The sequence below is a fragment of the Mesoplodon densirostris genome, chromosome 1 (assembly GCF_025265405.1).
Source record: "Mesoplodon densirostris isolate mMesDen1 chromosome 1, mMesDen1 primary haplotype, whole genome shotgun sequence".
Taxonomy (NCBI): Eukaryota; Metazoa; Chordata; class Mammalia; order Artiodactyla; family Ziphiidae; genus Mesoplodon; species Mesoplodon densirostris.
Window position 1 is genome coordinate 219,905,908 of NC_082661.1, and position 23,016 is coordinate 219,928,923.

The window sequence follows — 23,016 nt, forward strand, 5'->3', positions numbered from 1 at the left end:
TTCTTGAACTCTAAGTGAAAAGGTCTTTGGCATTGTGTGAAAGAAAATTTTACAAACTGTATCTTATCCAAATGCTGTTATCCATTATGGTTTAATATTGTAGTTGTGAAGATCATCAGTCATACTCTTGACCCTCTAGTCAAACATGACATCTTACTAAGACTATAGTGTTATTGGTTCAAACTAAAATAGACTTTAGCTCCATTTAAGAATGCCTGAAAAGTGATTGCTCAAAAAGTTTTTATCCAATTTCTGAAATAATTAGAGAAGAAAACTTAAAGTGAAGCATAGTCATTGTTTTTAGTGTAACATCTTTTAGTGTAACATAAAAACATTTCTTAATCATGGCAATTTATGCCATAATCTGTAATAAGAAATGCAAGTACAAATAACTCAGTAAAGTAGGTTTTCAGGATTTTTCCAGTTTCTACTATAGGAGAGCAATGTGAGTATCCTAGAAGAATCTCCTGTTGTACAATAATGTCCCATCAAATAGTAGAAATAAACTAAAAGAGTTCTATGAACGTAGGACTATAAAACTAGCAAAATGAAAAATACAGAAGAAATAGAACTGTACAATAGTATACAAAAATGATTTCTTAGTTAAATAGATTTGTGAACTTGATTATGAAGTTAAATTTTGGAATTCATCTACTTATCATATAGTTCAAACTGTTGACATATAGAAGAGATTGATTAAATTCATCTAAGGCCTTATATTTTTATGAACTCTTAAGTTAGTAATCTTTTCTCAAGTGAGGGAGGAAGTAATGTGAGATGTGCAATTAGAATCATCTTGTGGAGTGAAAGAAGCATATTCACTAGATAGATGTGTGGATAACTGGCAAATGGGCACAGAGTTATGATGTCATTGCAACCTGGAGAAGTGTATTGGGAGAGAACCCACAAGTACGAAGAGGTATGACTACATGTTAAAGTAATGAATGAATTAAGGTAGAAATTAAGAGTTTAATATTTATGAAATTTATTTTGGAGTCCTTTCATTAAGTAAAACAGTTTCTATGTCTTCATTGTTTCTCTCTAAATATTACAAATATTTCTAATTCTCCAAGTATTGCCTGAATTGCTGTTGAAAATAAATATTGCACACATGCATTTTGAACTGTTACATTTTTGCTCTGGTATCTATTTTCCAAGTCAAGTTTAGTGTTCTCTAAACATTTAGTATTTAGGTAGATTCCTCTTAGAATGCTTCTGTGGAACTTAATCTTGGAAACGAATTTAAAGAAAATGGCCTATTTACATTAGCTTTATATTCACTTTAAGTTTCAAATTCTTTATTCTGTGACTAAACAATAATTATGAAGATAATAGTAAATGATTAAATTTAAATCTTTTCCTAAGTTCTCAGGTGTTCCCCCCACCCCCTGCTGCCTCAGTTGATATTTTGATCCCAGAAATCTATAGTAGCAGCAGTAGTGACTGACTCATGAACTTTTCTACTTCACCTCTTTTTGCTTGCCAAGAAATAAGTCCCTGTTTTGTTAGGTGTGTATGTGTGTTTATATGAGTATATCTACCCACCTTCAGAGAGTCATGGAGGATGCAATGGTATTAAGAGCAGAAGGGAAGGTTTTCTATGTTGAATTTTAACCTAAATGATTAACTTACGTGGCCATGAATTAATCGAGTTTAGAACTATTTTCTCGTTTGATCCTGTCTTTCTTGGAAATGGGTAAAAACATTAGAAAAGAAGGGATAACACGATCTGTTTTTTACTAATCATATAATTTTCTATACAGAAAACTCAGGAAACTAAAAAGTCCCACTTTTTAATAACCTCCTATTAATAAGAGAATTTGGCTGATTATGAAATAATTATACAAAGTAGCTCTTTTCTACTCTAGGCATAAACACCTAGACATGATAATGGGAAAAATTATTCAGTTCTCACTAATGACAGAAATTTTAAATATGTTGAAACAAATTTAATAATAAATTACAGGATCTATATAAAAATAGAACATTTTACTGAGAGACCCAAAACAAGATCAGAATGAAATGAAATACATACATTTAGTGGAAGGGAAGACTTCATAGTGTAAGAATGCAAATTATCCCACAATTAAAATATAAATTTAATATAATTCCAATTATAATCTCAGGAGGGTTTTTATTCGTTCATTCATTCATTCGCTGTGGCATGATTAGATGAAATGATGTTAAAGCTCTTATGGAAGAAGAAAATCTGAGTAGTCAAGATAGCTGAGGTCTTCCCTGGTGGCGCAGTGGTTGAGAGTCCGCCTGCCGATGCAGGGGACACGGGTTCGTGCCCCGGTCCGGGAAGATCCCACATGCCGCGGAGTGGCTGGGCCCGTGAGCCACGGCCGCTGAGCCTGGGCGTCCGGAGCCTGAGCTCCGCAATGGGAGAGGCCACAGCAGTGAGAGGCCCATGTACTGCAAAAAAAAAAAAAAGTAGACACAGCTGGTGAGTGCCATTAAATTCTGTTCAGCAGTTGTTCACTGAATGCTTACTGTGTTCGAGACAGTATGGTGGGTGTAATGAGCAGTACAACTATGACAGTTATTAATAATTATTATATCAACAGTCACCAACAGTGCTTGATTGCTTAATGAGTGCTGTATAGCCTGTTCTAAGAGCATTATGTATAACCTCATTTGATCCTTACAGCAACCTGATGAGGTCCTTATTATTGTTATCCACATTTTATATATGAGAAGACAAAGAAAATAAGCTTGTGTAGTTTATGCAGTGTAAGTGGTGGAACCAAGATTTGAACCCAGATGGACTGACTCCAGAGGCTATTAATCATTAAAATATGGTGCCTTTTTTGTCCATGAGTTGCTTATTATGGTGAAACAGTGGCAATATAGAAAACAGTGAAATCCGTGCCATCATTGAGGTTAAGAACAAGATATGGGAGCCTAGAAAAGAAAGGAGTTGGTCTGACTGCAAGAATACAGAAGATTTCACATCAGAATCGAATATTAGTTGACTTTGCAGAGTAAGTAGTTATTCTGTAGATAGAGAATGCACAGAAAGGCATTTTAGACAGGAAGAATTTAATAAGCACAGTTGTAAAAATGGGCATATGCCTGGAAAAAAGCCAGTAATCTAGTGGGACTGACACATATGTTGTGTGAGAAAGTAATGAGATGGGGGTATCATATTAGTTGGTTTTGACGTAAGGTATTCTGGACTTTAGGCAATTATTCATCGCTGAATACTTTTGAAAGAACAGTGATATGCTCTGGGAAGAACATGTTTCTGAGGTTTCTAGCCTGGGTGAATAGAAGTTGCTAAGTTGGACCCAGGTTCCATAAGACTCAATTTACTCATTTTAGTGTTAATAAGAAAATTGGAGAATCTAAGATTTATTTGTAAAGGGGGAGGGATAATAATCAGAGGGGACTTAAATCCTGTGTTGGTCTTTGAGTTCTCAACTAGCAGAAATGGATTAAAAGAAAGAATGAAACAAATATATTTTTAAAGTTTTTTTCCCCTCACATGTAGCATGATTTAATGGAAGACTCAATAGACTATGTTTTTAAATAAATCTATTTATTTTATTTTATTATTTTTTTTGGCTGCTTTGGGTCTTTGTTGCTGCACGTGGGCTTTCTCTAGCTGCGGCGAGTGGGGGCTACTCTTTGTTGCAGTGCACAGGCTTCTCACTGCGGTGCCTTCTCTTGTTGTGGAGCACAGGCTCTATCTAGGCACGCAGGCTTCAGTAGTTGTGGCACGTGGGCTCAGTAGTCATGGCTCGCGGGCTCTAGAGTGCAGTCTAAGTAGTTGTGGCTTACGGGCTTAGCTGCTCTGTGGCATGTGGGATCTTCCGGGACCAGGGCTTGAACCCGTGTCCCCTGCATTGGCAGGTGTATTCTTAACCACTGAACCACCAGGGAAGTCTGCAATAGACTAATTTTTTAAAGTGTTCTGGGTTTTAGGCCTGGCTCTGGACTAACTCTGTAAAGTTATATTAAGCAAAAAAATTAGATAGAAACTGGGTTACAATATACGAAAGCTGAAAATACTATAATTTTTAAATACAGTACTTTCCATCATCATACTAGTAAAAAACAATCATTTCTTCTTTCTTTAGCAGGCAAACTTTTAAAATAGTTTCATTTTGTCAAATCCTAAACCCTTTTGATAAGTGAAATATAATATTCAGGAGAGACTTATTATTTCCAGCTCCCTAAGCCAGGTGCCCCAAACTGACTTAATGCCATTCATTTGGAGATGAATTTGAAATTCTTCCAGTCATGCATTGACTACATTCTAGGTGCTTGACAAGCATGTTAGTATAAAAATAATTTTTATTTTCATTTGGTGTGTGTAATAATGATGATAGTAAAGCTTTGCTACTATATATGTACATGAAGATTAATTCTCTTCAATTGCAAGAAATCCTTAATCTCTTTTTTAAGAGTGTTGCTATTACTAAGACGCTGTATATTTAGAAAATATTGAGTGGCATTTGAAGGGGGATAACTTTGTCTCCTAATGGGTATTATCAATAGTGATGTAGTTGTCCAGAGAGATAAACACCTCTCTATCTGTCAGTCGGTCAGTCTGTCCATCCATCCATCCACTTACTATATAGTAAGATGATAGAATGAACATTTGAAAGTATACACTATATTTTTAGATCCAGTAACCTTGAAACTAAAGGTACTATTTCTAGATAATATCTGTGAAGAAGATAAACTCTTAAAATTATGCTACCATGAATAGCATAAAGAACTTCAGATTTATATGTGGAATCTAAAAAATGATACAAAGGAACTTATTTACAAACAGAAATAGACTCACAGACGTAGAAAAACTTACAGTTACTAAGGGGAAAAAGGGGAGAGGGATAAATTAGGGATTTGGGATTAACAGATACATACTACTATATATAAAATAAACAATTAGACCTACTTATAGCACAGGGAACTATATTCAATATCTTGTAATAACCTATAATGGAAAAGAATCTGAAAAACAATATATATATGTATCTATCTATATATATCTGAATCACTTTACTGTACACCTGAAACATTGTAAATCAACTGTACTTCAGTTAAAAAAAACACTTTAAGTTTCAGCTGAGATTCAGAAGGAAAAAGGATGAATAAAAATAAGACTAAAAACTGAATAATTCTGGGACCTGAAGTAATTTCCTTTTTGATCTACTTTGTGACTGAACATCGATATCCTTACATATAAAATAATGCTATCAGCATTCAGGTATCTAATTAGGGAATACTATTTGGAAAATACAAATTTGTTAAAAATGAATGGTATGTCTTCCCTACCATTAACCATTCTGACCATCAACCCCACCCCTTAGGCTAACTATAAAGCAAAAGTTGCACAATGCACACTGTGTTTGACTTTATATAATCATATTAAAAATAAACAGTGGTTGTTTTTTTCTTTTAAAAAAAGAAAAGAATGTCAGGACTTACTAGCTTAATATGATACTCTCTCATTTTGAGACTGGCTCTTTGGGACAGTATATTCTTTGATGATGGTGATTATCTTAGGCACTTCTATAGTTAAGTTATTTAAGTATAAAAATAACCCCAGGGGCTTCCCTGGTGGCGCAGTGGTTGGGAGTCCGCCTGCCGATGCAGGGGACGCGGGTTCGTGGCCCGGTCTGGGAGGATCCCGCGTGCCGCGGAGCGGCTGGGCCCGTGAGCGATGGCTGCTGGGCCTGCGCGTCCGGAGCCTGTGCTCCGCAACGGGAGAGGCCACGGCAGTGAGAAGCCCACGTAATGCAAAAAAAATAAATAAATAACCCCACTTTTCTTGTCAGTTTTTCTTAGATTGATATTAAGAAAAGAGAGGAACTGATAGCTGTAAAATTTTAGGTCTTATTGAAACTCTTCTATTGCAGTACACACTTAAAGACCAGCAAATTGAGTTTCTGGCTAATAGAATAGAGAAATTGGAGCATAAAGAGCCTCTGGTGCCTAACGGTATACAGGACTGGAAGAGAAAAGTCTGGACAAGGTTGTTTCAAAGTTCTAGCAGGGGCTTCCCTGGTGGCGCAGTGGTTGGGAGTCCGCCTGCCGATGTGGGGGGCGCGGGTTCGTGCCCCGGTCCGGGGGGGGTCCCGCGTGCCGCGGAGCGGCTGGGCCCGTGGGCCATGGCCGCTGGGCCTGCGCATCCAGAGCCTGTGCTCCGCGGTGGGAGAGGACACAACGGTGAGAGACCCACGTACAGCAAACAAACAAACAAAAAAACAAAGTTCTAGCAGGAAAGTATAGCTGTCTTCATATCTTTATGTCTTAATGTCTTTAACAAGGGCTTCTAAGAGGAGACACTTGGAATGAGAGCTAGCTTGCTGATCAGGGTTATCAGAAGTTGCAGTCATATTTTATCCAAATGTAACAAGGCCTAGAAAGTGGCAGTTCTTTACATTGATAGGTAGATAGCTGGATAAAGGAAGTTATCTGTCCAGCTGGATAAAGGAAGGAAGGACAGAAGGAGAGGCAGCATAACATTCTACGTATTTATTTTATTTTTTAAATTAATTAATATTTTTTATTGAGGTATAGTTGACTTACAATACTGTGTTAGTTTCAGGTGTACAACAAAATGATTAAGCTATACATATACATATCTATATTCTCTTTATTCCTTCCCATTATATTTTATTACAAGATATTGAATATAGTTTCCTGTGCTGTACAGTAAATCCTTATTGTTTATCTATTTTATATATGGTAGTGTGCATCTGTTAATTAATTCCATACTCCCAATGTATCCCTGTCCCCCGCTTGCCCTTTGGTATCCATGTTTGTTTTCTCTGTCTGTGAGGTTGTTACTGTTTTATAAATAAGTTCATTTGTACTGTTGTTTTAGATTCCACATATAAGTGGTATCATATAATATTTGTCTTTCTCTGTCTGACTTTACTTAGTATGATAATCTCTAGGTTCATCCATGTTGCTGCAAATGGCATTAGTTAATTCTTTTTTATGGCTGAGTAATATTAAATTGTATATATATATGCCTCATCTTCTTTATCCATTCATCTGTTGATGAATATTGAGGTTGCTTCCATGTCTTGGCTATTGTAAATAGTGCTGCTATGAACATTGAGGTGCATGTATCTTTTTTTTTTTTTGCTGTACACGGGCCTCTCACTGTTGTGGCCTCTCCCGTTGCGGAGCACAGGCTCCGGACGCACAGGCTCAGCGGCCATGGCTCACGGGCCCAGCCACTCCGCGGCATGTGGGATCTTCCCGGACCGGGGCACAAACCCGTGTCCCCTGCATCGGCAGGAGGACTCTCAACCACTGTGCCACCAGGGAAGCCCCATGTATCTTTTTTTAAATTAATTTTTATTGGAGTATAGTTGATTTACAATGTTGTGTTAGTTTCTGCTGTACGGCAAAGTGAATCAGTTATATATATAAATATATCCACTCTTTTTTAGGTTCCATTCCCATATAGGTCATTACCGCATGATCCAGCAATCCCACTCCTGGGCATATATCTGGAAAAGATGAAAGCTCTAATTCAAAAAGATACATGCGCTGGATCATGTGGTAGTAACTCTTAGATTTTTAGGGAACCTCCATACTGTTCTCCATAGTGCCTACACTAGTTTACATTCCCACCAACAGTGTAGGAGGGTTCCCTTTTCTCCACACCCTTTCCAGCATTTATTATTTGTAGACTTTTTTTTTCACATTTTCATTTTAATTAGCTCTTTAAAATGCTAGGGTTTTTTGGCCACGTGGGACTTACATACATTTTCAGTCACATAGGACTCAATATTTTAAATCATTAAATTCTCATTACACATTCTGCAGTTCATAAGCTACCCTATCTATACGTACTATCATGTGTTTAAGTATTAACTTGCCTCCGATCATTTAAGTAGTAAAAGAGTGAAAATGAGACCTGCGACAGCAATTCTGCATACTTGCTGAGTGACCTTGGCATATAAATCTCTGTAGGTCCCTATAAAAGGAGAAAGTTGATCCAGAAGCTCACAGATATCTTCTATTCCTAATAGTCAATGAATACCCTATTTTTTTTAAATCGAAATATAGTTGATTTACAATGTTGTGTTCATGTCTGCTGTACAGCAGAGTGATTCAGTTATACATATATATACATTCTCTTTTATATTCTTTTCCATTATGGTTTATCACAGGATATTGAATATAGTTCCCTGTGCTATACAGTAGGACCTTGTTGTTTATTTGTAGGTTTTTTGATGATGGCCATTCTGACCAGTGTGAGGTGATACCTCATTGTATTTTGATTTCCATTTCTCTAATAATTAGCATCGTTAAGCATCTTTTCATGTACCTGTTGGCTATCTGTATGTCTTCTTTGGAGAAATGTCTATTTAGGTCTTCTGCCCATTTTTTGATTGGGTTGTTTGGTTTTTTTTGTTGATGATCACCATACCATTCTAATTCTCTGGTGAACATATGTATATTATCCAGAGAGAGAAGAGGACTCTGGGCAAAACCATGGTCATGCTAACATTAAAGGGACAGATAGAGAAGAAGACCAGGAACAAATATTTAGAGACACTGGTGTTTTGAAGTAAGATGTCAAATAATAGAACTGAGAAAAGTCCATTGTGTTTGTCGAGATATTTAAGACTTTTGCCAGACTAATTTTGATAGAGTTTTAGACAATTTGGTTAGATTGTGGTTTTAAGAGTGATTAAGTGGTTAAGAAGTAGGAGACAGAGAATTAAGGACCGAAGTCAAATTTGCTTTAACTCCTTCTTTTAAATTAATTAATTAATTATAATTTATTTATTTTATTTTTGGCTGTGTTGGGTCTTTGTTGGTGCGCGCGGGCTTTCTCTAGTTGCGGCGAGCGGGGGCTACTCTTTGTGGTGCGCGGGCTGCTCATTGCAGCGGCTTCTCTTTTGTGGAGCACAGGCTCTAGGCAAGTGGGCTCATTAGTTGTGGCATGCAGGCTCAGTAGTTGTGGCTTCTGGGCTCTAGAGGTACAGGCTCAGTAGTTGTGGCACCATGAGCTTAGTTGCTCCACGGCATGTGGGATCTTCTTGGACCAGGGATCACACCTGTGTCCCCTGCATTGCCAGGCAGGTCCTCAACCACTGCACCACCAGGGAAGTCCCTGCTTTAACTCTTTGAAGATGTCATATTTTCTTTCACAAGACAAGCTAGACCATATGCTGTAATATAAGGAAGAGATTATTATTTTAAGGAAAAAAATTTTATTTTAGTTGTTAATACTTCTTAGTACTAGAACTTCCCATGAAAATTATCATTCTCTACTTACTGCCCCTACCCTCCCCACCAGCCAGAAGCTGAGAAATTTTCTATTAGAATAATTACAGTGTCTTAAATCATAAGTAAATATAAAGTATGGAAATCTGGATTTACACACAAAAAAAATTTGGATGGTAAGGATTTGCTACTGAGATGTACTGTCATGCTTTGAAGGAGTCCAAAAATAATACCCCCGTTCCCTACCCGAGTTCAGAATCACTGGCGATATAAGCAGATGAGTTCTCTGTTGGAATTCAGAATAACTGCTTTAAAATAGATAAAGTCTAGAATGAAGGACAGAGCTTATTTGTATAGTCACAAAGGAATCGCTAATACTTCAGGGCTGAATTAAATATATTTACTAATAATCTTGTCAGCTGGACAGCCAAAGATGGGGAGGAACAGAGAATTCTTGCCCCTTCTACTAAAAAATCAGGAGCCCAGAAGGGGCTGAGCCATGCATATCCAGTTCTTCTCTCTCAACTTGTTAATCAGATAAATCATTCCTCTCCTGGAGAATGGAGGTGGCAGTTGCCAAGTGAGGAGCCAGAAGAAGTGTCACCGTAGTAAAAATTCCCTGTAAGGAAGCTTGAGACCAGTGGGAAAGGGGTTACTGCCCCAGTTGTTTTATTTTCCAGTATGCTCTTTTAAGGAGGTATAATTCACACAGACTAAAATACACAGATTTTAAATGTACAGTTTGATGAGCTTTGACAAATGTACATACTTATGTAATCACTATTCCAATCAAGATATCAACATTCTGACACTATAAACAGATTCACAGCAAGAGTTTTTTACGTACTAACCTGTTCGTTCATTTTAAATGCTTAAAAAATACATTAAATTTGTAATAATTCTGTTGACAGTGTTGGTTGTCTCTGGATGAAGAATTTAATGAACTTTTTCTAAAAAGATCCCACATCATTAGTAGGCATATAATTATTTCTATGGAGAGACTGAATGATTTTTTTTTTACTGAGTAGAAGTCTTTTAAAAATGGAATGGTCTGTGTATTTTTTTAGTTATATATTTTATATTCTTAAGTACTTAAATTGTCTTCACAGATATCTTCCTATATTAAAATGTAAGATCCTGTATTTCTATTTCTGATAACACAGAGTGCATAGTGTAGGTGCATAGCAGTTAACATTTCCCTTCCCTTCCCTATTGGTATACTTTGGCTCTTAAGTGTGTGATAAAAGGATGGTAACTAGAGAGCTTTCTGCAAGTAAGGAATTCATTCCTTTATTCACTTAGTTAATTTAACAAATATTTGCTGGCCACCTTTTTGTGCCAAGTAATAGGTATAGTGCAATGACTATAGTTAACAATGTGCCCCGTACAATATAGAGGGGAGTATATATTACCAATTAAACAAAAGAATATATAACTGCACACTGTGAATAGTGCTGTGAAGGATGGATGCAGTGATAGAGAATAACCCTGGAGGGCTGGGGAAGAGAAGACTTAGAAGAACAATGATGGTCTCTGGGGTTGTGACAGTTAGGCTGAAACTTGATAAGAAAGGGATGTCAAACAAGGAGCACTGGGGATAGAATGAAGGAAAGGAAACAAGTAAAACTGATCCAGATGCCAATATAGGTAGTACTAAGTACGTCTTAACTACTTTTATTACTTGTTGACTCATAGTTTTGATGTATTATTATTATTTGACTAACATTATATCTTTTTTCCTCAGTGTTGTGGTAATTACTTTTTATTACTTTTAATATTATGAACTTAGATATGATATATTATTCATACTTTATTTCAGAAAAATCAACCTAATATCCATGTAATAAGATTGAGCAAGTATATCTGAGATATGATGCCCTACAACTTCTTTTTAGTTAATAGAAGACATGCATATGAATATAGTTTTCTTTTCCTTTAGAGAAATAAAATCAATTTCTCAAAACTATTTAAGCCCTCTTAAGAAAATAAATATTAACCTTCGTTGTGAATGATAACCTGGGATTTTTTATAAAGTAGGTTTAGGATTACTAGGTTAATCACAGTTGTATGAGACATCACTAGAGCATATTAGTATTATTTAATGTAAATTTTTAAGTCTAGTTTTTCCTGGGTTGACCTGGAAAATAAATTACCACTCATTTTATAATAGGGAATTCCACTTTATTTTTAGAATTGTCATGAGCTGGCAATGTACAAAAGTCTATTAAAAGTAAGAAAATGCCTGAAATTCTAATACTAGAACAGCAATCCCAGGAGTCCTTGGTATCCTATTAGGGTGCCCATGAGGTCAAAACTATTTGTGTGGTAACATCAAAAGACATTTTTCGTCTTTTTTCTCTGTATTGACATTTGCATTGACAGTGGTGCAAAAGCAACTGTGGGTAAAAAATTGCTGGTGCTTCAGTATGTGTGAATCAGGCTAGTAGTAGCACCAAACTACAATAACTAGTAATTATTGTATTCTTTACCATCGTATACTTGAGGTTAAAAAAAAAAATACCAGTTTCACTTAAGAATGTCCATGGGGGTTTCCCTGGTGGCGCAGTGGTTGAGAATCTGCCTGCTAATGCAGGGGACACAGGTTCGAGCCCTGGTCTGGGAGGATCCCACATGCCGCGTAGCGACTGGGCCCGTGAGCCACAACTACTGAGCCTGCGCGTCTGGAGCCTGTGCTCCACAACGAGAGAGGCCACGATGGTGAGAGGCCCACGCACCCCGATGAAGAGTGGCCCCCGCTTGCCACAACTAGAGAAAGCCCTCACACAGAAACGAAGACCCAACACAGCAAAAATAAATAAGTAAATTAAAATAGGTTTAATTAAAAAAAAAAGAATGTCCATGATGAAGCAGGAAAAACAATGTTTTTAAAACTCTCAACTTTTTTATACACATTTAAAAAATATACTATTTGATAAAATGGGAAGTACACAGAAAACACTTGCATTGCATTGTAACGTCTGATGGTTGTTTTTAAGAAAAGCAATTGTGCAATCTTTTGAGTTTTGAGCTGACTGAGATACTTTTTTTCATGGAATAACTTTTTTTTTTTTAAATTTGAAAGAACAGAGAGACAAACTGGCTTTTCATATTTGGCAGATATTTTCTCACGAATGAGATTAATTTGTCATTTAAGGAAAACAGCTCACAGTATCTGTTGCTGGTGATAAAATTAGAGGTTTGAAGAGAAAATTAGAATTTTGGAAAACTTGTATCACCTTAAGCTTGACAGCTTCCCAGTACTTAGTCTTTAAAAAAGATTAGTGAAGATATTAACAAATGTGATATTTTGAAATAGTACAGTGAAACGTGTCAGTGTTTGGAAGATATACATAACTCCATGACCTAATTTTTTAAATGACCAATTCATTGATGATAAACATGTTGCATGCAAGAAAGATTCAAAATGCAAAAGAGCAATGGATTTTCATGTAACAGTTGGCAGAGCTCAGTGATATTGTTTCAGATTTCACATGGTAACTAACCTTTAAAAAACTACCACTAATCAAGTTTTGGTGTAGTATCAAAGAATATCCACTGTTATCTGAAAAGGCTGTTAAAATACTCTCTTGTTTTCCAACTATGTATATGTGTGAGGCTGAATTTTTTTCATCTACTTAACCAAAACAATGAATTATAAAGATTGAGTACAGAAGCAGATATGAGAATCCAGTTTTCTTCTGTTAAGGCAGACATTACAGAGATTTGTGAAAATGTAGAAAAATGCCACTCTTCTCAGTAAGTTGGTTTTGAAATATAATTATTTTTCATTAAAAGTATAATTATGTTAACATAATAGTTTTATATTTGTTAGGTCTAAATGAATTACTAAAATAAGTCTTTAAAAGTCTCATTTTTAATTTTTAGTATGTTAAATATCAATATAAATAATTGAAAAAAGAGCTCTTTTGTACATGATACTATACGTAGAAAATCCTAAACACATCATCAGAAAACTGCTAGAGCTCATCAATGAATTTGGTAAAGTTGAAGGATACAAAATTAACATACAGAAATTTGTTTGCATTTCTATACACTAACAATCAGAAAGAGAAATTATGGAAACAATCCCATTTACCATCGCATCAAAAAGAATAAAATACTGAGGAATAAACCTACCTAAGGTGGTAAAAAAAACCTGTACTCGGAAAACTATGAGACGCTGATGAAAGAAATTGAGGATTACACAAACAGGTGGAAGATATACTGTGTTCTTGGATTGAAAGAATTATTATTGTTAAATGACGATACTACTCAAGGCAGTCTGCTGATTCAATTCAATCCCTGTCAAAATACCAGTGACATTTTTCGCAGAACTAGACCAAATAATTTAAAATTTTGGATGGAAACACAGAAGACCCTGAATAGCCAAAACAATCTTGAGAAAGAAGAACAAAGCTGAAGGAATCACGCTCCCTGACTTCTGACTATATTACAAAGCTACAGTCATCAAAACAGTATGGTACTGGCACAAAAACAGACACATAGACTAATGGAACAGAATAAAAAGCCCAGAAATAAACCCACACACTTATGGTCAGTTAATCTACAGCAAAGGAGGCAAAACTATGCAATGGAGAAAAGACAGTCTCTTCAATAAGTGGTGCTGGGAAAACTGGATAGCTACATGGAAAACAATGAAATTAGAACATTCTCTAACACATATAAAAAACTAGACTCAAAATGGATTAGAGACCTAAATGTAAGACCAGAAATTATAAATTTCCTAGAGGAAAACATAGGCAGAACACTCTTTGACATAAATCGCAGCGTTATTTTTTTGGATCCATCTCCTAAAGTAAAGAAAATAAAAGTAAAATAAACAAATGGGACCTAATTAAACTTAAAAGCTTTTACGCAGAAAAGGAAACCATCAACAAAATGAAAACACACCCTACTAAATAGGAAAAAATATTTGCAAATTATATGACCAATAAGGGACTAATATCCATAATATATAAACAGCTTATACAACTCAACATGAAAAAGCAAACAACTTGATTAAAAAATAGGCAGAAGACCTGAACAGACATTTTTCCAAAGAGGACATGCAGATGGCCAACAGGCAGGCACATGAAAAGATGCTCAATGTCACTAATCATTAGGGAAAATGCAAATTATAGCCACAGTGAGATATTATCTCACAAGTGACAGAATGGCTGTCATCAAAAAGAACACAAATAACAGATGTTGGTGAGGATGTGGAGAAAAGGGAACCCTTGTATACTTTTGGTGGGAATGTAAATTGTTGCTACACTGTGGAAAACAGTATGGAGGTTTCTCAAAAAAATAAAACTAGAACTACCACTCCTGGGTATATATACCAAAACACTAATTCGAAAAGATACATGCACCCCAATCTTCATAGCAGCATTATTTGCAGTAGCTAAGATATGGAAGCAACCTAAGTGTCCATCAACAGATGAATGGATAAAGAAAATGTTGGGTGGAGGTGTCTGTGCATATACACACACACACACACAATGGAATACTACTCAGCTATAAAATAAGAATGACATTCTGCCATTTGCAACAATGTGGACAGACTTAAAGAGTATTATGCTAAGTGAAATGAGTCAAAGAAAGACAAATACTGTATGATATCGTTTATATATGAAATCTAAAAAATACAACAAACTATTAAATATAGCAAAAAAGAAACAGACCCACAGATATAGAGAACAAACTAGTGGTTATCAGTGGGGAGAGGGAAGTGGGGAGGGGAAGTAAAGGGGTAGGGGATTAAGAAGTACAAACTATTATGTATAAAATAAGCTACAGGATACATTGTACAACACAGAGAATATAGCCAGTATTTTATAACTATAAATGGAGCATAACCTTTAAAGATTGTGAATCACTATATTGTACACCTGTAATTTATATAACATTATACATCAACTAAACTTGAATAAAAAATTTTAAAAAGACCTCTTTGGGGTCCTAAATAATTTTTAATAGTGTAAAAAGATTTTTAACAATCTATGGTCTAGAGGAATCTATTTATAATTTAGGAGGAGAGCATTGCTTTAAAATCCAAAATGTACATGTTTTGGCTTAAAGCAGTACTTTGAAGCGTTTTTTAAGTGGCATTGTTAAAACAGGTTTTATAGTCATCAGACTTTATTATTTTAAGTCATATCATTTTGAAACTTTTCTAAACCTTCATATTCATTTTATGTATTTAAAATACAACAGAGGAAGCCAAAAATGTAATAAAGTATTATTTGCAAAGCTATGTAATTTTTTGTAGACTTTTTTTTTTTTTCAGTTAACCGTGGCTTGTTCCTGAACAAGCTAAATAAGGTACAAGAATGCTGAAAAGGTGTTCTGTGACTATCTATGGAATATTCTTGGTATCTTACAGATACAGAATGAATATTTTATGAGTTAAATGGATAAAATTTTATTTAAAAAATATGTAATTGTATAGTCCATTGCCATTTTGGAATGTATGTGGAAATTAATTCACCATAATGGGAGCCTTATGCCTGTTCGTGGTACTGTTTATCATGTAACATGATGGTTAGAGAGGTTTCTGATTGCTCTTTTTTCTCTAAGCAGATAATCTCAGTGATACCTTGAAGAAGCTGAAGATAACAGCTGTTGACAGAACTGATGATAGTTTAGAAGGATGCTTGGATTGTCTACTTCAAGCCTTGGCTCAAAATAGTAAGTTTTAAGGAACCTCCATACTGTGAGGATATGGGGAGGGGGAAGGGTAAGCTGTGACAAAGTGAGAGAGTGGCATGGACATATATACACTACCAAACGTAAAATAGATAGCTAGTGGGAAGCAGCCGCATAGCACAGGAAGATCAGCTCGGTGCTTTGTGACCGCTTGGAGGGGTGGGATAGGGAGGGTGGGAGGGAGGGAGACGCAAGAGGGAAGAGATATGGGAACATATGTATATGTATAACTGATTCACTTTGTTATAAAGCAGAAACTAACACACCATTGTAAAGCAATTATACTCCAATAAAGATGTAAAAAAAAATAGTAAGTTTTATTATGTTTACTCAAATGCCAAACAAAAAATCAAATCAGCAGTCATTCAGAAATTGGTATGTAGTTTAGCACATAACTTACATTCACATAACTTGAATTCTTTTGAATCCTATCCCTGAATACTGAGATTGTTTTACATGTTCACCCTCCTACTTACCTCGCCTCCCCCAGGATACTGAAAGCCAAGTTGATAGGCAGAAGAAAGGTGGAATTGATTGGTGGTGATGGCATTAATACTAGTCCCAGAGAGAGGCAGTTCTTAACAGATAAGCACCAAAGTTGTTTTTCTTCTTAACACCTACATTTATGCTTTAAAAAAAGACTGTGTTTATATGTGGGGAGGAGAAACAGAGAGGAAGCTTTGAAAAAAAGAAAGAGAAAGAAAGAAAGAAACAGAGAGGAAGCTTAAAACACTTGAAATTTTTTTTCTGAGATCTTTTTAATCATTTTACTTTAAAATAATGTGTATGCTTAGGTTTAGTTGGAAAGAGCCATCAGCAGTCATCCAAAAATCCTGTAAAACTGAGGTAACACTTGATCTTTGGTGGCGTGGTAAATAATACTAGAGATAAAAATTATACAACTCTTCATTGACTAATACATTGTATTGTTACATTTGATCCATCATATTTCTATTCACTAATTTCTCTATTATCACAATGAATAGACAGATACAGAATAATTTTCATTTGTTTCCTTAATTCTCCTTGGTTGTGCTGTGGTTTATGCTGTACTTGTTTTTAATTATGCCATTATTTTATCCTGGGACTAATTATGTAGCTGACAAATAATTCAGGAGGAAGTATAGACTGTATTGTTAGAATTCAGTTTCAAGCACTCTGATATGTATGCATTTTTTTTCTTTTTTCTTTTTTAGTAAACTGTGATTAGAAAATTTAAAATAATTGATTGCAGTACTCTTCATCAAAAAGCACATTTAAGGTAGCTTTTAAAATTCTGTTTTAGTAATTTTTTGCTTTTGAGATTATAATTATGTCAAGCTATTTAATCTTAGAGATATCAGAGAAGGGATTTAAAATAAGGAGTTCAAGGGCTTCCCTGGTGGCGCAGTGGTTGAGAGTCCGCCTGCCGGTGCAGGGGACATGGGTTCGTGCCCCGGGCTGGGAAAATCCCACATGCCGCAGAGTGGCTGGGCCCGTGAGCCATGGCCACTGAGCCTGCGTGTCCGGAGCCTGTGCTCCGCAACGGGAGAGGCCACAACAGTGAGAGGCCCGCATACCGCAAAAAATAAAATAAAATAAAATAAGGAGTTCAGTAAAAACATCTGGATAAGGGTCACAGTGGTAAAGAAAAAGAATAAGAGAGAATGTGTAAGGCTGTACTCTCCACTATAATAGATGCAGGTGGCTATTTAAATTTTAACAATTAAATTTAATTAAAAATTAAGTTCTTGGGCTTCCCTGGTGGCGCAGTGGTTGAGAGTCCGCCTGCTGATGCAGGGGACACAGGTTCGTGCCCCGGACCGGGAAGATCCAACATGCCGCGGAGCGGCTGGGCCCGTGAGCCATGGCCGCTGAGCCTGCGCATCCGGAGGCTGTGCTCCGCAACAGGAGAGGCCACAACAGTGAGAGGCCCGCGTACCACCAAAAAAAAAAAAAAAAATTAAGTTCTTTAGTCTAACTTTTCAATAGCCATGTTTGATTGGTGACTGCCTTATTGGGGATCACAGGTATAAACTATTTCCATGATCACAGAATATTCTTTTGGATAGAACCACATAATGACCTGATTTTTACACATGCCTGTATAGGCAGATTTACGTAATCTTGTAATTAGTCTGTATAAATTGAGTATCTCAAGTTCATTTTTTTAAGCATTGTTTTATTATAACTTTTTTGTTTTAAATGGCCCAGTTTTCTCTCTGTGTGAAAAACAAGTAGTATTTTCTAAATGGACCATTTGTTCAGGACCTGAAGGACATGGAGGTGATATCCTTGGTTATACGTGGAGGCTTGCTCAGCCCTCTCCTGGAAAGACTGGTACACAGATAGATGAAATTGTTGAAGAGAAATGAAAAAAGGAAGCAACATTTTATAGCTTTTTAAAGAACAGATTCAGGAAATATTGACAAGTGTATATAGTGGCAATTCCTATTTCATACAAGTGTCACGTAATTGTTTATTATCTATAGAAAACCCTATGAAAGAACATCAGTTTACTTGTTTTTAAAGAAGAAAGTATTTAGTATCTAGTTCCATATTCCTAACTTTGTAATACTCATCTACCTGTTGAATTCTTAGGTTATTTCTTAACGCTTGTTCTTTATTCAGTATGTTGATTTTTGGCTCCCTACTAGGCTATAATCCTAAACATATCAAATTATGTACAGAAGCTACTAATGTAGATTATAAATCTTCTCTAACAGTAAGAATTGTCTGTTGTTGTTTGCTTTTAGTCTGCTTTATGCCTTTAATATTTCTGAACAGACTTACTGTCATGTATCAAAATTATTTCCTAAGTAAGGGACTTTGAAATTTATTACCAACTGTTTTTCAATAACCTTGTTAAATCTTCATTTACTGAGCATGAAAGATTGCTGCTGTTTTAGTAGAAATGAAAATTTATTTCACTTAATTATTTCACAGTAATATCTAGATTTCAGTTTTTTACCCTAAGTTATCAAATGTATCACAGAGTGATACATTTGCAGTTTTCTTTGCAAGCTAAATTCGTTATGGTGTTCACCTCCTTTATATACTTTTGTATTATGTGGCTCTTTTAGTTATTGTGTCCATCATTAATGAGGGCTTATGACTGGTGTTAATCATAAATTACCAAAGATTCAGTTTTTACTAAATAAAGATAGTATTTTAAGAATAGAGGAGACTAGACTGAACTAGAGAACATGGTCAACTAAAAAGACACTGACAATTCTTGATGAATTAAGAACCCTGAATTGCCATAGAGTAGTGGTGGCCACCTAAGTTTGAATTTTTCTACACAGTCTAAAAAGCCATACAAATCAACAAAAAATCAGATAAAATCAAATATCTATAACCTATGCCCTGGAGACACACTAAGAACTTCAGATTATTAGGAGAGAGAAATTAATATCCAAATCTAGCCTACTCAGCTTCAGAGCCCATTTTTAGAGGGAGTTCATGAAGACTGCAGAGACTACATGGAAAAGATGAGAGGGCTTGAATCAGGAGCCTAGGGGTGATAGTTTACAGTTAAAATTGCCTTTAGAAAGAAAAAGTCTTAACTTGGTGGGAAAATTCTAAGATCTGGTCTTAGATTCAATTTGGAGTATTGGCTATTGGGAATCAAAAGGAGGAGACTTAAAAGTACACAGGACCCTAGGCAACAGATCAGGAGAGTGCCGCTTTGGGGGATGAAATTGTTCTCCCTTGCAGACTTGGTGTTTAAGGGAAAGAAGGATGCAAGATGGAGAAAGTAAGTGCTCTGTAGAAATAAGAAAATCATACTCTTAGAAGACACACTAATAACCCCCGGCCATGGCTCACGGGCCCAGCCGCTCCGTGGCATGTGGGATCTTCCCAGACCGGGGCACGAATCCGTGTCCCCTGCATCGGCAGGCGGACTCTCAACCACTGCGCCACCAGGGAAGCCCTAGAAGAGGGAGCTTTTGAACTAAAAAACCTGAGAATTCATCCTTACTCTTCCTGCATACAACTTTTACTGCTAGTTAAAGAAAAGAAAAACTATACACTGAATAGGAAATTGCAGGCTATATACATACATAGGTGCTACAAGGAACAAAGCAGAAAATAAGAATCAAAAAATTTTAGTTATTGAATATTTTTCTCCTAAACCACCCACGAAGTGGTTATCAGTAACAGAACACCATGACCTATATTAAGCATCCTTAAGCCTTTGCAGATATGAAAAGGAAAAAGAATACCTGGGTAAGAAATTCAGGAACTTGGAACCAAAGTGGATAATTACTAGGAAGATGTAAAGTAAGAGTTGACTAGAAGATAATGAAGACAAGGAATCATTTTAAAAAGTAAGACTAAATTACAAGGTACCAAGGAAGAATAGAGGTGACTGAAAATTTAATAAGGAGCATTGAGGAAAGTGAGCAAAATGAAGACAGAATAAAGGATCAAAGAGAAAATGATTAATATAGAAGATAGGCAAAAAGATCCAGCATACGTGCAACTGGAATCCTCAAGGAGAAAAACAAAACATTGAAACAGAGCTAATATTTAAAAGTATGAACTTTTCTGAAGTATAAAAAGACCAGAATCTATACGTTGAAAGGGCCTAGAATGTACTTGTGAAAGTTGACCTCGAAGAAGTCTAGCAAAACTTTTAGACTTTAAAGGTAAAAATAAATACAAAGGAGAAATCCTCCAGGCTTCCATGTTAAAAGATCAAGTTATTTAAAAAGAAAAGAAAATTAGATTGGCATCAGACTCTTCAACAACAATATGCAAAACAATTCAATATTAGAGCAGTATTTTCAGAAAACTAAAGGAATAAGAATTTTATATTGAGCCAAGGTGCTCAGTAAGTATCAAGGCTATAGAAAAATTCTGTTAAACGTGGAAAAACGTAGGGAATACTATGCTCATTAGCCTTCCAGAGGAATCTTCTAAACTTGTGCTGTCCCATACAGTATCCATTCTTTGACATGGCTATTGAGCATTTGAAATGAGGCTAGTCTGAATTTAGGTACGCCATAAGTGTAAAACACATACTATACTTTAAAGACTTAGTACTTCCCCAAAAGTAAAATATCTCATTAAACCTTTTTAAAATTATTGATTACATATTGAATCTTATTTTTTAAATTTTATAAAATATTTATAAATATTTCTATTGGAGTTTTATAGGCTATCATTTCTTGAATTATGGGTGGTTTAAGAATTGGACCAGCCAGTATGCTATGATGGAAATGCAGCTTAGAAACAAAATCATCATCATTGTCATCAATAAAATATAGTTGGGTTATTCAGTGGAGGAGCGGACATTTTTAAAAGAGCCCATTTAAAATAATGAACCTTAAGTTCATTATCCTAGGGTTAGATTCTAAGGAAGTCGTAGCATATAGGTCCAAGATATATGTTAGTCAGAAGCAGAAAGAAGAGACAGTATATATTCAAATATATTTATATCCAGGAATTCGTAGAAGAGGGGTCACAGAAAGGCTTGAATCTGATTGAAGTAATGAGAAAGACCATCTTGAAATCTTTCACAGGTCACAAGATTAGTAACAGAAGATAATAACATGGTACTGGGTGCTGTTTGCCTTCTAATATGCTTTTAAGCACTGTACTTCATAAGGGGCAAAGAAAGCTCTCATTATGTACAATCTCCAGAAGGAGATAAGCCTCCATTGGTATTTGTAGTTTGTGATTGAAGCATTGACAGAGAATCTGGATTTTCTTACACTAGCTAATTAATAAATGATATCATTTTTGCTTCTTAAGTTTGCTAAATTTGAAAAACTTCTTATGTTCCTGACAGTAAAATATGTAAGAGAAATGTGATTTGAAATGATACTATATGCCAAATATATACTGAAAAAGATCTACCATCCTCAGTAAAACACTAATACTGACTTACTGTCACTAAGTTGTTGAGGGAGAAGCTGATGGGTTTGTGCTGCTGTGTCTTCCTAACATTGTTTCTGACAGGGTCCCATTTAACTGTGTAACTGCAGCTACCTGTAGGTCTTCTGTGGCCATATGCTTGATAGATGTTAACTGGCTTCTCAAATTAAACACTAACCCAATATGTCCTGAACATGTCAAAAAATATGAGGCATGCAGATTGGACTTTTAATTACTATAATGAATTGGAAATGAATTAATAAGAATTATATGTTCTCTCATGGAGCTGATTTTCAGATAGCTGGGGGCTTTGAATGACACTCCGGGAGGCATGCCATCAACCACCACACAGCCAGGGTTGTGATTTTCCTGTAGGGAACTTTCACAGGGAAACCCATACCAGTGGCTTCACCAGATTTTCGACTAAAGAGGTCATTAACTTGTTCTCTTAGCTGTCTAACTTTTTCAACTTTTGACAGTCTTTCATTATCATAGTCTGGAATTGTCACCTGAATGATGTTAAGATCTTCAGCATCTGTTGCAGTAGTATTAACATTGGGCGACGAATTTATTTTTCTTGGAGGGCTCTTAGAGGAGGAGGTGCTCTCCTTAATTGCTGTCTCAAACATTTCAGGCTTTTTAATGATGAACTTAATTTTGGCTTTGTTTCTGAGGATCTTCTCCAGCCTTGGAATGCCAAAAGTAGATGGTCATCAGAATGGCACACCCTCGGGTGAGCCTTCCACGTGCTGAGTTCATTAAATTCAGTCATTAGACCATTTCCAGGACTTGTGATTAATAACCAGTTGGTTGATCAGAGTGAGTCAGAAGGCCTGTAATCCAAAAATCAGCCAAGCCAAGCCAGTTGGAGGTTCCTGCAACAGAAGAAATAGAGACTGATAGAAGCTCTCAAATCAAGCAAGAACCAGACCCTACGTGACAGACTTCTTCCCTCCTAGGCTTAAAGTATCAGTGGGTGAGAAGAGCTTTTCGGACCTGTTACTGCCCCAAGCTGTGTAATATACTTGTATAAAAGAAATACCTTGTATACAAACCTTTTTTTCTACTTTTAAATAGAAATGTCTACTTTTTCAGCAGTTCTGTGAATTGAGTTAAAGAGCAGAGTGACTGTAAAAAAAAAAAAAGAATTATATATTCTCAACAGAAAAATGTAGTTTGATGTTTAAAGGAAAATGCTTTAAAGTAAGAGATTGATTAAATTAACCTATTTTCAGT

The 23,016-nt window shown here is 35.9% G+C and overlaps 1 protein-coding gene and 1 pseudogene across 4 annotated transcripts in view; one reads left to right on the plus strand and one right to left on the minus strand.

Moving 5' to 3' along the window:
* RAP1GDS1 (Rap1 GTPase-GDP dissociation stimulator 1) overlaps positions 1 to 23,016 on the plus strand; it is a 155,828-nt gene that overhangs the window by 18,551 nt on the left and 114,261 nt on the right. For 3 of the 4 annotated variants that reach the window (XM_060115259.1, XM_060115266.1, XM_060115276.1), the window contains exon 2: positions 15,790 to 15,900. In XM_060115259.1, the coding sequence (XP_059971242.1) occupies positions 15,790 to 15,900 (111 nt within the window). The remainder of the gene's footprint in view (positions 1 to 15,789; positions 15,901 to 23,016) is intronic. The other variant, XM_060115270.1, reaches the window with a different exon arrangement.
* On the minus strand, positions 22,009 to 22,514 carry LOC132483262 (general transcription factor II-I-like; annotated as a pseudogene).